Below are 12,575 nucleotides of genomic sequence, written 5' to 3'. Positions count from 1 at the left end.
CAGTAACCTAAGTGTTTTCCGGTTTTAGAGAACGGCATTCTTCCTCTTAGAGCTGTATTATTTTGATTTCTGTATATTTTTTCCACATTTTTGCAACGCCTGTTTATTGTTTGTCCTTACATCTGTTATTTTAAACCCACACATTTAAATCACATTTTTACTATTTGAGCGCAGCAACAAGCACTTAATTGTTAGGGTTGAAGGAATGGACAGCAAAAAGAAAAAGAAAATATAGATAACACGGAAAATAGAAAAACACTTATGGCTCTTCTCATCTATTTGTGTAAGTTCATGCCAAACTCACTGAGTGTCGCTGTCCTCTAAGAAAACGCTGTTGGTCATAATCTCAGTCGCCATGACATATTTCCTATAGGAGGAAAGCGCACAAAGGATCGGGCCATGACAAGAGCTTCACTGTGTCCTATTCGTTTCTCTGACCATTTCATGATCGCGAGGAATACAAATATCTCAAACGCTGCACAATGGAGGGACGCGTAAAGTCACAGTTGTGGAGGTATGTAACGGTCCTTCTGTTTTTCTCCGCTATTTTGGACACAGCGTCCTCTGTTATACATTATTCCATCCCAGAAGAAATGGAGGAAGGCTCTGTTGTCGCTAATTTGGCTTCAGATTTGGGACTGGATGTGACAACACTGAGCAAAAGACAAATGCGTCTCGATATAAGATCTAACAAAAAATATCTGAATGTCAACAAAGAGACAGGAGAGCTTCATATATTAGAAAAGATAGATAGAGAATATCTTTGCTCATCTAAAACGGCGACATGTTTCATCAAAATGGAGGTGACACTCGAAAACCCTGTGCGAATGTTTAATATTGAGTTGGAAATTCTTGATATTAACGACAATGCTCCACATTTTAGAAGGGACACAATGCATTTGGACATTTCAGAGTCAACGCCTGTGGGAGAAAGATTCTCACTCAGTAATGCGGTGGACCCTGATATTGGCTCGAATTCTATAAAAACCTACTACTTAAGTGAAAGCGAATATTTTGACATTGAAATACAAACAGGGAGGGACGGATCCAAATTTGCTGATTTAATTCTGAAAAAGCCTTTAGACAGAGAAAAACAGGCTTTACATAATCTGATACTCACTGCTGTGGATGGAGGAGTCCCCGCGCGCTCTGGCACTGCTAGCATTATTGTGCGCGTTCTGGACACTAATGACAACGCCCCTCAATTTGATAAAGACAGTTATACTATAAATCTAACAGAAAACGCACCTATTGGAAGCCTTGTAGTGAAATTAAACGCGACAGATAAAGACGAGGGCTCAAATTCAGATTTAGTTTACTCTTACAGTTTGTATACGTCAGAGAAAACGCAGCAGACATTCAGTCTGAATCCTGACAGTGGAGAAATCAGAGTAAAAGAGATGATTAATTATGAGGATTTCAGGATCTATGATATGGAAATTATAGCAACAGATAAAGGAGCTAATAGTCTGTCTGGAAAGTGTAAAGTAAGATTTTAATCACAGATATGAATGACAACCATCCTGAAATTTCTATAAAATCATTCTCAAGTCCAGTGAAAGAGGATATAGCTGTAAATACTGTAATTGCAGTTGTTAGTGTGAGTGATAAAGACTCAGGAGAAAATGGACAGGTAGATATTCATATTTCTGATGATTTACCTTTTGCGCTCAAAGAAACGTCTGATAATTATTATGAATTATTAGTTTCAGAACCGTTAGACCGTGAAAAGGTTCCAGAATATGACATCACTATTACCGTGACTGACAGGGGCATCCCGTCGTTATCTGATAATGAAACTATAACTTTAGAGCTGCTGGACGTTAACGACAATGTTCCTCAGTTCCCACAGACATTCTACACGATACCTGTTATGGAGAATAACGCGCCTGGAGCTTTACTGAGCTCTTTAACTGCTATAGACCCAGATCTCCATGAAAATCAGTATTTAGTCTATTTTATCATAGAGAAGGAAATAGTGAACACCTCCATGTCCATGCTGTTCTCCATTAACCCAGAGAACGGGAATCTTTACGCGCTAAAGACGTTTGACTATGAGATAGAGAAGGAGTTTCTTTTCCACATCGAGGCCAGAGACTCTGGCGTTCCTCCGCTCAGCAGTAACGTGACCGTTCACATTATTATCATGGATCAGAACGACAACACACCGCTTATAGTGTCTCCATGGCGCGCGCACGGCTCGGTGGTGGAGGAAAAGATCCCGAGATCCACCGATAAAGGGACTCTGATATCCAAAGTCATCGCCATAGACTCTGATTCAGTGCACAACTCTCGAATCACGTACCAGTTTCTCCACAACACTGACGCGACATTATTCAGCTTGGATCAATATAACGGAGAGATCCGGACCATGAGAATGTTCAGTTACAGAGACTCGCGCCACCAGCAGCTGGTTGTGATCGCCAAAGACAACGGAGAGCCCGCGCTCTGCTACAGTCACCATCAAACTGTCCACGGTGGAGACCGCCCTTAAAACCTATGCTGACATGACTGAGGTGCCTTTGGGATATGACATCTTCTCCGATTTAAACCTGTATCTGGTGATCGGACTGGGCTCTGTTTCGTTTCTTTTACTCATCACTATATTGGTCACCATCGTGCTGAAGTGTCAGAAAACGAAGCAGACATTCAGTCTGAATCCTGACAGTGGAGAAATCAGAGTAAAAGAAATGATTAATTATGAGGATTTCAGGATCTATGATATGGAAATTATAGCAACAGATAAAGGAGCTAATAGTCTGTCTGGAAAGTGTAAAGTTAAGATTTTAATCACAGATATGAATGACAATCATCCTGAAATTTCTATAAAATCATTCTCAAGTCCAGTGAAAGAGGATATAGCTGTAAATACTGTAATTGCAGTTGTTAGTGTGAGTGATAAAGACTCAGGAGAAAATGGACAGGTAGATATTCATATTTCTGATGATTTACCTTTTGCACTCAAAGAAACGTCTGATAATTATTATGAATTATTAGTTTCAGAACCGTTAGACCGTGAAAAGGTTCCAGAATATGACATCACTATTACCGTGACTGACAGGGGCATCCCGTCGTTATCTGATAATGAAACTATAACTTTAGAGCTGCTGGACGTTAACGACAATGTTCCTCAGTTCCCACAGACATTCTACACGATACCTGTTATGGAGAATAACGCGCCTGGAGCTTTACTGAGCTCTTTAACTGCTATAGACCCAGATCTCCATGAAAATCAGTATTTAGTCTATTTTATCATAGAGAAGGAAATAGTGAACACCTCCATGTCCATGCTGTTCTCCATTAACCCAGAGAACGGGAATCTTTACGCGCTAAAGACGTTTGACTATGAGATAGAGAAGGAGTTTCTTTTCCACATCGAGGCCAGAGACTCTGGCGTTCCTCCGCTCAGCAGTAACGTGACCGTTCACATTATTATCATGGATCAGAACGACAACACACCGCTTATAGTGTCTCCATGGCGCGCGCACGGTTCGGTGGTGGAGGAAAAGATCCCGAGATCCACCGATAAAGGGACTCTGATATCCAAAGTCATCGCCATAGACTCTGATTCAGTGCACAACTCTCGAATCACGTACCAGTTTCTCCACAACACTGACGCGACATTATTCAGCTTGGATCAATATAACGGAGAGATCCGGACCATGAGAATGTTCAGTTACAGAGACTCGCGCCACCAGCAGCTGGTTGTGATCGCCAAAGACAACGGAGAGCCCGCGCTCTCTGCTACAGTCACCATCAAACTGTCCACGGTGGAGACCGCCCTTAAAACCTATGCTGACATGACTGAGGTGCCTTTGGGATATGACATCTTCTCCGATTTAAACCTGTATCTGGTGATCGGACTGGGCTCTGTTTCATTTCTTTTACTCATCACTATATTGGTCACCATCGTGCTGAAGTGTCAGAAAACGAAGCCCAGCAAAGCGGCTCCTCCGAGCAGGAACAGTGTGATCAGCGAGAGGAACTCGACCATCGCGGATTCCACTCTGGTCTCCAACGATGCCTACTGGTACAGTTTATTTCTAGCAGAGACCAGGAAAGGAAAGCTGGTGGTCAGACAGCCTGTGCCAAAGGGATCGAGATACATCGTGTCCAGTATACCGAGGGGCACAGGAATGACCGAGACCAGCGACTCAGCTGCTTCTACTCTACAGGTAGGCTCAGATATGTTTTTTTTCTTCAGTAAATTGTCATATTATTTAACACTTTCGTATTGTTGCGGCACTTCTAAAAATGTTCTCATTTTAACACATATTTTCAATTAAATATTTGGAACCGTGATTATCTTTAAATGTTGCTTTTACAGGCAAAACAGTGAGCAATGCTTGAGTTTTTAAAACGTATTTTATGTTTAAAGTAATGCTCAGTTCGTTTAAAAGCACTTTTTAAATATAGATTATTCCTTCTTCATGGATGCAATTCGTTCCTGTGCGCAATAATGTGCACCCTCTCTTTTGTGCGCAGAGAGTCGCTGTTCACCTTTAAAACATATCTGGCTACAATATATAACAGTCATCGTCGCCATGACTGTTTATTGTGCAGACAACGCTGCAGCTATCGTTCGCTATTCAATCCATTCTTTCATTTAAGGTTGAACACTTCCTTCATTATTTCTATTTATTTTACAGTGCTACGTCGGTTTTAAAGACAGGTTACGTTTTGAACCGGGAATAGTAGGTCTTGCTCACAAACTATGGATTCCATTGTGAGAGCCCCGAAACAGATTTTAAGGTACGTTTGGATGTTTCTTCTTCTCTCCGCATCCTTAAAGCCTGTGTCTACAGTAAGTCACTATTCTATCCCTGAGGAAATGGAGGAAGGATCCGTGGTTGCAAATCTGGCAGCTGATCTTGGGTTGGATGTTAAAACGTTAAACAGACGGAAGATGCGTTTAGACACGATCGCATCTAAAAAATATCTTGACATTAACAAAGAAACCGGAGAGCTGTATGTCGTACAGAAGATAGACAGAGAACATCTCTGCAATTCCAAATTAACCTGCTTTCTGAAGCTAGATGCTACAATAGAAAACCCAATTCGAATGTTTAATATCGAAATAGAAATAATTGATATCAATGATAATGCTCCACATTTTAGGAGAGACACAATGCACTTGGATATATCAGAGTCTACTTCAGCTGGGGAGAGATTCTCACTCAGTAATGCGGTGGACCCTGATATTGGCTCGAATTCTATAAAACCTATTACTTAAGTGAAAGCGAATATTTTGACATTGAAATACAGACAGGAAGAGATGGATCGAAATTTGCCGATTTAATTTTGAAGAAAGCTTTAGACCGTGAGGAGCAAACAGTTCATAATCTGATACTCACTGCTGTGGATGGAGGAGTCCCCGCGCGCTCTGGCACCGCTAGCATTATTGTGCGCGTTCTGGACACTAATGACAACGCCCCTCAATTCGATAAAGACAGTTATACTATAAATCTAACAGAAAACGCACCTATTGGAAGCCTTGTAGTGAAATTAAACGCGACAGATAAAGACGAGGGCTCAAATTCAGATATACTTTATTCATATAATTTATACACTTCAGAGAAAACGCAGCAGACATTCAGTCTGAATCCTGACAGTGGTGAAATCAGAGTAAAAGAAATGATTAATTATGAGGATTTCCGGATCTATGATATGGAAATTATAGCAACAGATAAAGGAGCTAGTAGTCTGTCTGGAAAGTGTAAAGTTAAGATTTTAATCACAGATATGAATGACAATCATCCTGAAATTTCTATAAAATCATTCTCAAGTCCAGTGAAAGAGGATATAGCTGTAAATACTGTAATTGCAGTTGTTAGTGTGAGTGATAAAGACTCAGGAGAAAATGGACAGGTAGATATTCATATTTCTGATGATTTACCTTTCGCGCTTAAAGAAACGTCTGATAATTATTATGAATTATTAGTTTCAGAACCGTTAGACCGTGAAAAGGTTCCAGAATATGACATCACTATTACCGTGACTGACAGGGGCATCCCGTCGTTATCTGATAATGAAACTATAACTTTAGAGCTGCTGGACGTTAACGACAATGTTCCTCAGTTCCCACAGACATTCTACACGATACCTGTTATGGAGAATAACGCGCCTGGAGCTTTACTGAGCTCTTTAACTGCTATAGACCCAGATCTCCATGAAAATCAGTATTTAGTCTATTTTATCATAGAGAAGGAAATAGTGAACACCTCCATGTCCATGCTGTTCTCCATTAACCCAGAGAACGGGAATCTTTACGCGCTAAAGACGTTTGACTATGAGATAGAGAAGGAGTTTCTTTTCCACATCGAGGCCAGAGACTCTGGCGTTCCTCCGCTCAGCAGTAACGTGACCGTTCACATTATTATCATGGATCAGAACGACAACACACCGCTTATAGTGTCTCCATGGCGCGCGCACGGCTCGGTGGTGGAGGAAAAGATCCCGAGATCCACCGATAAAGGGACTCTGATATCCAAAGTCATCGCCATAGACTCTGATTCAGTGCACAACTCTCGAATCACGTACCAGTTTCTCCACAACACTGACGCGACATTATTCAGCTTGGATCAATATAACGGAGAGATCCGGACCATGAGAATGTTCAGTTACAGAGACTCGCGCCACCAGCAGCTGGTTGTGATCGCCAAAGACAACGGAGAGCCCGCGCTCTGCTACAGTCACCATCAAACTGTCCACGGTGGAGACCGCCCTTAAAACCTATGCTGACATGACTGAGGTGCCTTTGGGATATGACATCTTCTCCGATTTAAACCTGTATCTGGTGATCGGACTGGGCTCTGTTTCATTTCTTTTACTCATCACTATATTGGTCACCATCGTGCTGAAGTGTCAGAAAACGAAGCCCAGCAAAGCGGCTCCTCCGAGCAGGAACAGTGTGATCAGCGAGAGGAACTCGACCATCGCGGATTCCACTCTGGTCTCCAACGATGCCTACTGGTACAGTTTATTTCTAGCAGAGACCAGGAAAGGAAAGCTGGTGGTCAGACAGCCTGTGCCAAAGGGATCCAGATACATCGTGTCCAGTATACCGAGGGGCACAGGAATGACCGAGACCAGCGACTCAGCTGCTTCTACTCTACAGGTAAGACAATCCAAGTAAATAAACAAAGAGAGATTTAAATTACGTTTCACGCACAATTTCTAAGCCATGAGTAATTTCATGGCCTTGGTATAATCAGTAACCTAAGTGTTTTCCAGTTTTAGAGAACGGCATTCTTCCTCTTAGAGCTGTATTATTTTGATTTCTGAATTTTTTTTTTTCCCACAGTTTTGCAACGCCTGTTTATTTTTTGTCCTTACATCTGTTATTTTAAACCCACACATTTAAATCACATTTTTACTATTTGAGCGCAGCAAGAAGCATGTAATTGTTAGGGTTGGAGGGCTGGACAGCAAAAAGAAAAAGAAAATATAGATAACACGAAAAATAGAAAAATATTTATGGCTGTTCTCATCTATTCGTGTATGTTCATGCCAAACTCACTGAGCGTCGCTGTTCTCTAAGAAAACGCTGTTGGTCAACGACTGAGGAGTCGCCATGACAGATTTCCTATAGGAGGAAAGCGCACAAAGGATCGGGCCATGACAAGAGCTTCACTGTGTCCTATTTGTTTCTCTGACTATTTCATGATCGCGAGGAATACAAATATCTCAAACGCTGCAAAATGGAGGGATGCCTGAAGTCACAGTTTTGGAGGTATGTAACGGTCCTTCTGTTTTTCTCCGCTATTTTGGACACAGCGTCCTCTGTTACGCACTATTCTATTCCAGAGGAAATGGAGGAAGGCTCTGTTGTCGCTAATTTAGCGTCAGATTTGGGACTGGATGTGACAACACTGAGCAAAAGACAAATGCGTCTCGATATAAGATCTAACAAAAAATATCTGGATGTCAACAAAGAAACAGGAGAGCTCTACATATTAGAAAAGATAGATAGAGAATATCTTTGTTCATCTAAAACGGCTACAACATGTTTTATCAAAATGGAAGTGACACTCGAGAACCCTGTGCGAATGTTTAACATTGAAATTGAAATTGTAGATATAAATGATAATGCTCCAAGTTTTGGAGGGATACGATCCGTCTGGATATATCAGAATCTACATCAGCTGGGGAGAGATTCTCACTCAGTAATGCGGTGGACCCTGATATTGGCTCGAATTCTATAAAAACCTATTACTTAAGTGAAAGCGAACATTTTGACATTGAAATACAAACAGGAAGGGATGGGTCAAAATTTGCAGATTTAATTCTGAAAAAGCCTTTAGACAGAGAAAAACAGGCTTTACATAATCTGATACTCACTGCTGTGGATGGAGGAGTCCCCGCGCGCTCTGGCACTGCTAGTATTATTGTGCGCGTTCTGGACACTAATGACAACGCCCCTCAATTCGATAAAGACAGTTATACTATAAATCTAACAGAAAACGCACCTATTGGAAGCCTTGTAGTGAAATTAAACGCGACAGATAAAGACGAGGGCTCAAATTCAGATATACTTTACTCTTACAGTTTGTATACATCAGAGAAAACGCAGCAGACATTCAGTCTGAATCCTGACAGTGGAGAAATCAGAGTAAAAGAGATGATTAATTATGAGGATTTCAGGATCTATGATATGGAAATTATAGCAACAGATAAAGGAGCTAATAGTCTGTCTGGAAAATGTAAAGTAAAAATTTTAATCACAGATATGAATGACAACCATCCTGAAATTTCCATAAAATCATTCTCAAGTCCAGTGAAAGAGGATATAGCTGTAAATACTGTAATTGCAGTTGTTAGTGTGAGTGATAAAGACTCAGGAGAAAATGGACAGGTAGATATTCATATTTCTGATGATTTACCTTTCGCGCTTAAAGAAACGTCTGATAATTATTATGAATTATTAGTTTCAGAACCGTTAGACCGTGAAAAGGTTCCAGAATATGACATCACTATTACCGTGACTGACAGGGGCATCCCGTCGTTATCTGATAATGAAACTATAACTTTAGAGCTGCTGGACGTTAACGACAATGTTCCTCAGTTCCCACAGACATTCTACACGATACCTGTTATGGAGAATAACGCGCCTGGAGCTTTACTGAGCTCTTTAACTGCTATAGACCCAGATCTCCATGAAAATCAGTATTTAGTCTATTTTATCATAGAGAAGGAAATAGTGAACACCTCCATGTCCATGCTGTTCTCCATTAACCCAGAGAACGGGAATCTTTACGCGCTAAAGACGTTTGACTATGAGATAGAGAAGGAGTTTCTTTTCCACATCGAGGCCAGAGACTCTGGCGTTCCTCCGCTCAGCAGTAACGTGACCGTTCACATTATTATCATGGATCAGAACGACAACACACCGCTTATAGTGTCTCCATGGCGCGCGCACGGCTCGGTGGTGGAGGAAAAGATCCCGAGATCCACCGATAAAGGGACTCTGATATCCAAAGTCATCGCCATAGACTCTGATTCAGTGCACAACTCTCGAATCACGTACCAGTTTCTCCACAACACTGACGCGACATTATTCAGCTTGGATCAATATAACGGAGAGATCCGGACCATGAGAATGTTCAGTTACAGAGACTCGCGCCACCAGCAGCTGGTTGTGATCGCCAAAGACAACGGAGAGCCCGCGCTCTCTGCTACAGTCACCATCAAACTGTCCACGGTGGAGACCGCCCTTAAAACCTATGCTGACATGACTGAGGTGCCTTTGGGATATGACATCTTCTCCGATTTAAACCTGTATCTGGTGATCGGACTGGGCTCTGTTTCGTTTCTTTTACTCATCACTATATTGGTCACCATCGTGCTGAAGTGTCAGAAAACGAAGCCCAGCAAAGCGGCTCCTCCGAGCAGGAACAGTGTGATCAGCGAGAGGAACTCGACCATCGCGGATTCCACTCTGGTCTCCAACGATGCCTACTGGTACAGTTTATTTCTAGCAGAGACCAGGAAAGGAAAGCTGGTGGTCAGACAGCCTGTGCCAAAGGGATCCAGATACATCGTGTCCAGTATACCGAGGAGCACAGGAATGACCGAGACCAGCGACTCAGCTGCTTCTACTCTACAGGTAAGACAATCCACTCAATAATTTAAGAGAGATTTACATGACGTTTCAGGTACAATTTTCTTTTTAGATTGTAAATGAATAGGTGGTGCGTGCGCCCTGCCCTAATATAACATGCTCAGTGTTTCCCAGTTTGACAAAATATGAGATTTTTTTCCTCTAGTTTTTAATTAGTTTAATTTCTTCTCAGTTATCTTTTAAATATATTTTAACAACTTTTGTTTTTGTACTTTGCACTTGTTATTTTGATGCTATTCATCTGTTAGCACGTATGACATAGAGTAAAACATAAATAGCTTAACATAAATATTGCGTACAACAGAAGAATGCCTATTCTAAGCAAGGACTTTCTCATCTATTTGTGTATGTTCAGACTAAAGTCACTGAGCGTCGCTGTTCTATAAGAAAACACATTTGGTCATAATCACAATCGCCATGACAGATTTCCTATAGGAGGAAAGCGCACAAAGAGCGCGCCATGACAAGAGCTTTGCACTGTGTGCCATTCGTTTCTCAACCAATTTCATGATCGCGAGGAATACAAATATCTCAAACGTTGCAGAATGGAGGGACGCCTGAAGTCACAGTTTTGGAGGTATGTAATGGTCCTCATATATTTCGCCGCTATTTTGGACACAGCGTCCTCTGTTACACATTATTCCATCCCAGAAGAAATGGAGGAAGGCTCTGTTGTCGCTAATTTGGCGTCAGATTTGGGACTGGATGTGAAAACACTCAGCAGACGACAAATGCGACTCGATATTAGATCTAACAAAAATATCTCGATGTTAACAAAGAGACAGGAGAGCTCTTTATTTTAGAAAAGATGGATCGAGAATATCTTTGTACAACTAAAACTGCTACAACATGTTTTATCAAAATGGAAGTGACACTCGAGAACCCTGTTCGAATGTTTAATATTGAAATTGAAATTGTAGATATAAATGATAATGCTCCCCAGTTTTGGAGAGATACGATCCGTCTGGATATATCAGAATCTACATCAGCTGGGGAGAGATTCTCACTCAGTAATGCGGTGGACCCTGATATTGGCTCGAATTCTATAAAAACCTACTACTTAAGTGAGAGCGAACATTTTGACATTGAAATACAAACAGGGAGGGATGGGTCAAAATTTGCTGATTTAATTCTGAAAAAGCCTTTAGACAGAGAAAAACAAGCTTCACATAATCTGATACTCACTGCTGTGGATGGAGGAGTCCCTGCGCGCTCTGGCACTGCTAGCATTATTGTGCGCGTTCTGGACACTAATGACAACGCCCCTCAATTCGATAAAGACAGTTATACTATAAATCTAACAGAAAACGCACCTATTGGAAGCCTTGTAGTGAAATTAAATGCGACAGATAAAGATGAAGGCTCCAATTCAGATATAATTTACTCATATAGTTTGTATACATCAGAGAAAACACAACAGACATTCAGTCTGAATCCTGACAGTGGAGAAATTAGAGTAAAAGAAATGATTAATTATGAGGATTTCAGGATCTATGATATGGAAATTATAGCAACAGATAAAGGAGCTAATAGTCTCTCTGGAAAATGTAAAGTAAAGATTTTAATCACAGATATGAATGACAACCATCCTGAAATTTCTATAAAATCATTCTCAAGTCCAGTGAAAGAGGATATAGCTGTAAATACTGTAATTGCAGTTGTTAGTGTGAGTGATAAAGACTCAGGAGAAAATGGACAGGTAGATATTCATATTTCTGATGATTTACCTTTCGCGCTCAAAGAAACGTCTGATAATTATTATGAATTATTAGTTTCAGAACCGTTAGACCGTGAAAAGGTTCCAGAATATGACATCACTATTACCGTGACTGACAGGGGCATCCCGTCGTTATCTGATAATGAAACTATAACTTTAGAGCTGCTGGACGTTAACGACAATGTTCCTCAGTTCCCACAGACATTCTACACGATACCTGTTATGGAGAATAACGCGCCTGGAGCTTTACTGAGCTCTTTAACTGCTATAGACCCAGATCTCCATGAAAATCAGTATTTAGTCTATTTTATCATAGAGAAGGAAATAGTGAACACCTCCATGTCCATGCTGTTCTCCATTAACCCAGAGAACGGGAATCTTTACGCGCTAAAGACGTTTGACTATGAGATAGAGAAGGAGTTTCTTTTCCACATCGAGGCCAGAGACTCTGGCGTTCCTCCGCTCAGCAGTAACGTGACCGTTCACATTATTATCATGGATCAGAACGACAACACACCGCTTATAGTGTCTCCATGGCGCGCGCACGGCTCGGTGGTGGAGGAAAAGATCCCGAGATCCACCGATAAAGGGACTCTGATATCCAAAGTCATCGCCATAGACTCTGATTCAGTGCACAACTCTCGAATCACGTACCAGTTTCTCCACAACACTGACGCGACATTATTCAGCTTGGATCAATATAACGGAGAGATCCGGACCATGAGAATGTTCAGTTAC

At 41.3% G+C, this 12,575-nt stretch overlaps 1 protein-coding gene and 3 pseudogenes across 1 annotated transcript; all 4 read left to right on the top strand.

Annotated features, from left to right (window-relative positions):
* Nucleotides 1-482: 482 nt before the first annotated feature.
* On the top strand, nucleotides 483-2,494 carry LOC131553141 (protocadherin alpha-C2-like; annotated as a pseudogene).
* Nucleotides 2,495-2,507: 13 nt separating this feature from the next.
* On the top strand, nucleotides 2,508-4,350 carry LOC131553140 (protocadherin beta-7-like). The gene is made up of 2 exons (XM_058797558.1): nucleotides 2,508-4,203; nucleotides 4,328-4,350. The coding sequence occupies exons 1-2, from the start codon at nucleotides 2,508-2,510 to the stop codon at nucleotides 4,348-4,350; spliced, it is 1,719 nt and encodes a 572-aa protein (XP_058653541.1).
* LOC131553188 (protocadherin alpha-C2-like) lies at nucleotides 4,063-7,156 on the top strand (annotated as a pseudogene).
* A 394-nt stretch (nucleotides 7,157-7,550) lies between these two features.
* LOC131553186 (protocadherin alpha-C2-like) lies at nucleotides 7,551-10,607 on the top strand (annotated as a pseudogene).
* The last annotated feature ends 1,968 nt before the right edge of the window (nucleotides 10,608-12,575 follow it).

This window comes from Onychostoma macrolepis, chromosome 14, assembly GCF_012432095.1.
Source record: "Onychostoma macrolepis isolate SWU-2019 chromosome 14, ASM1243209v1, whole genome shotgun sequence".
In the NCBI taxonomy this organism is placed as follows: Eukaryota; Metazoa; Chordata; class Actinopteri; order Cypriniformes; family Cyprinidae; genus Onychostoma; species Onychostoma macrolepis.
This window is presented reverse-complemented; position numbering and strand designations above follow the sequence as displayed.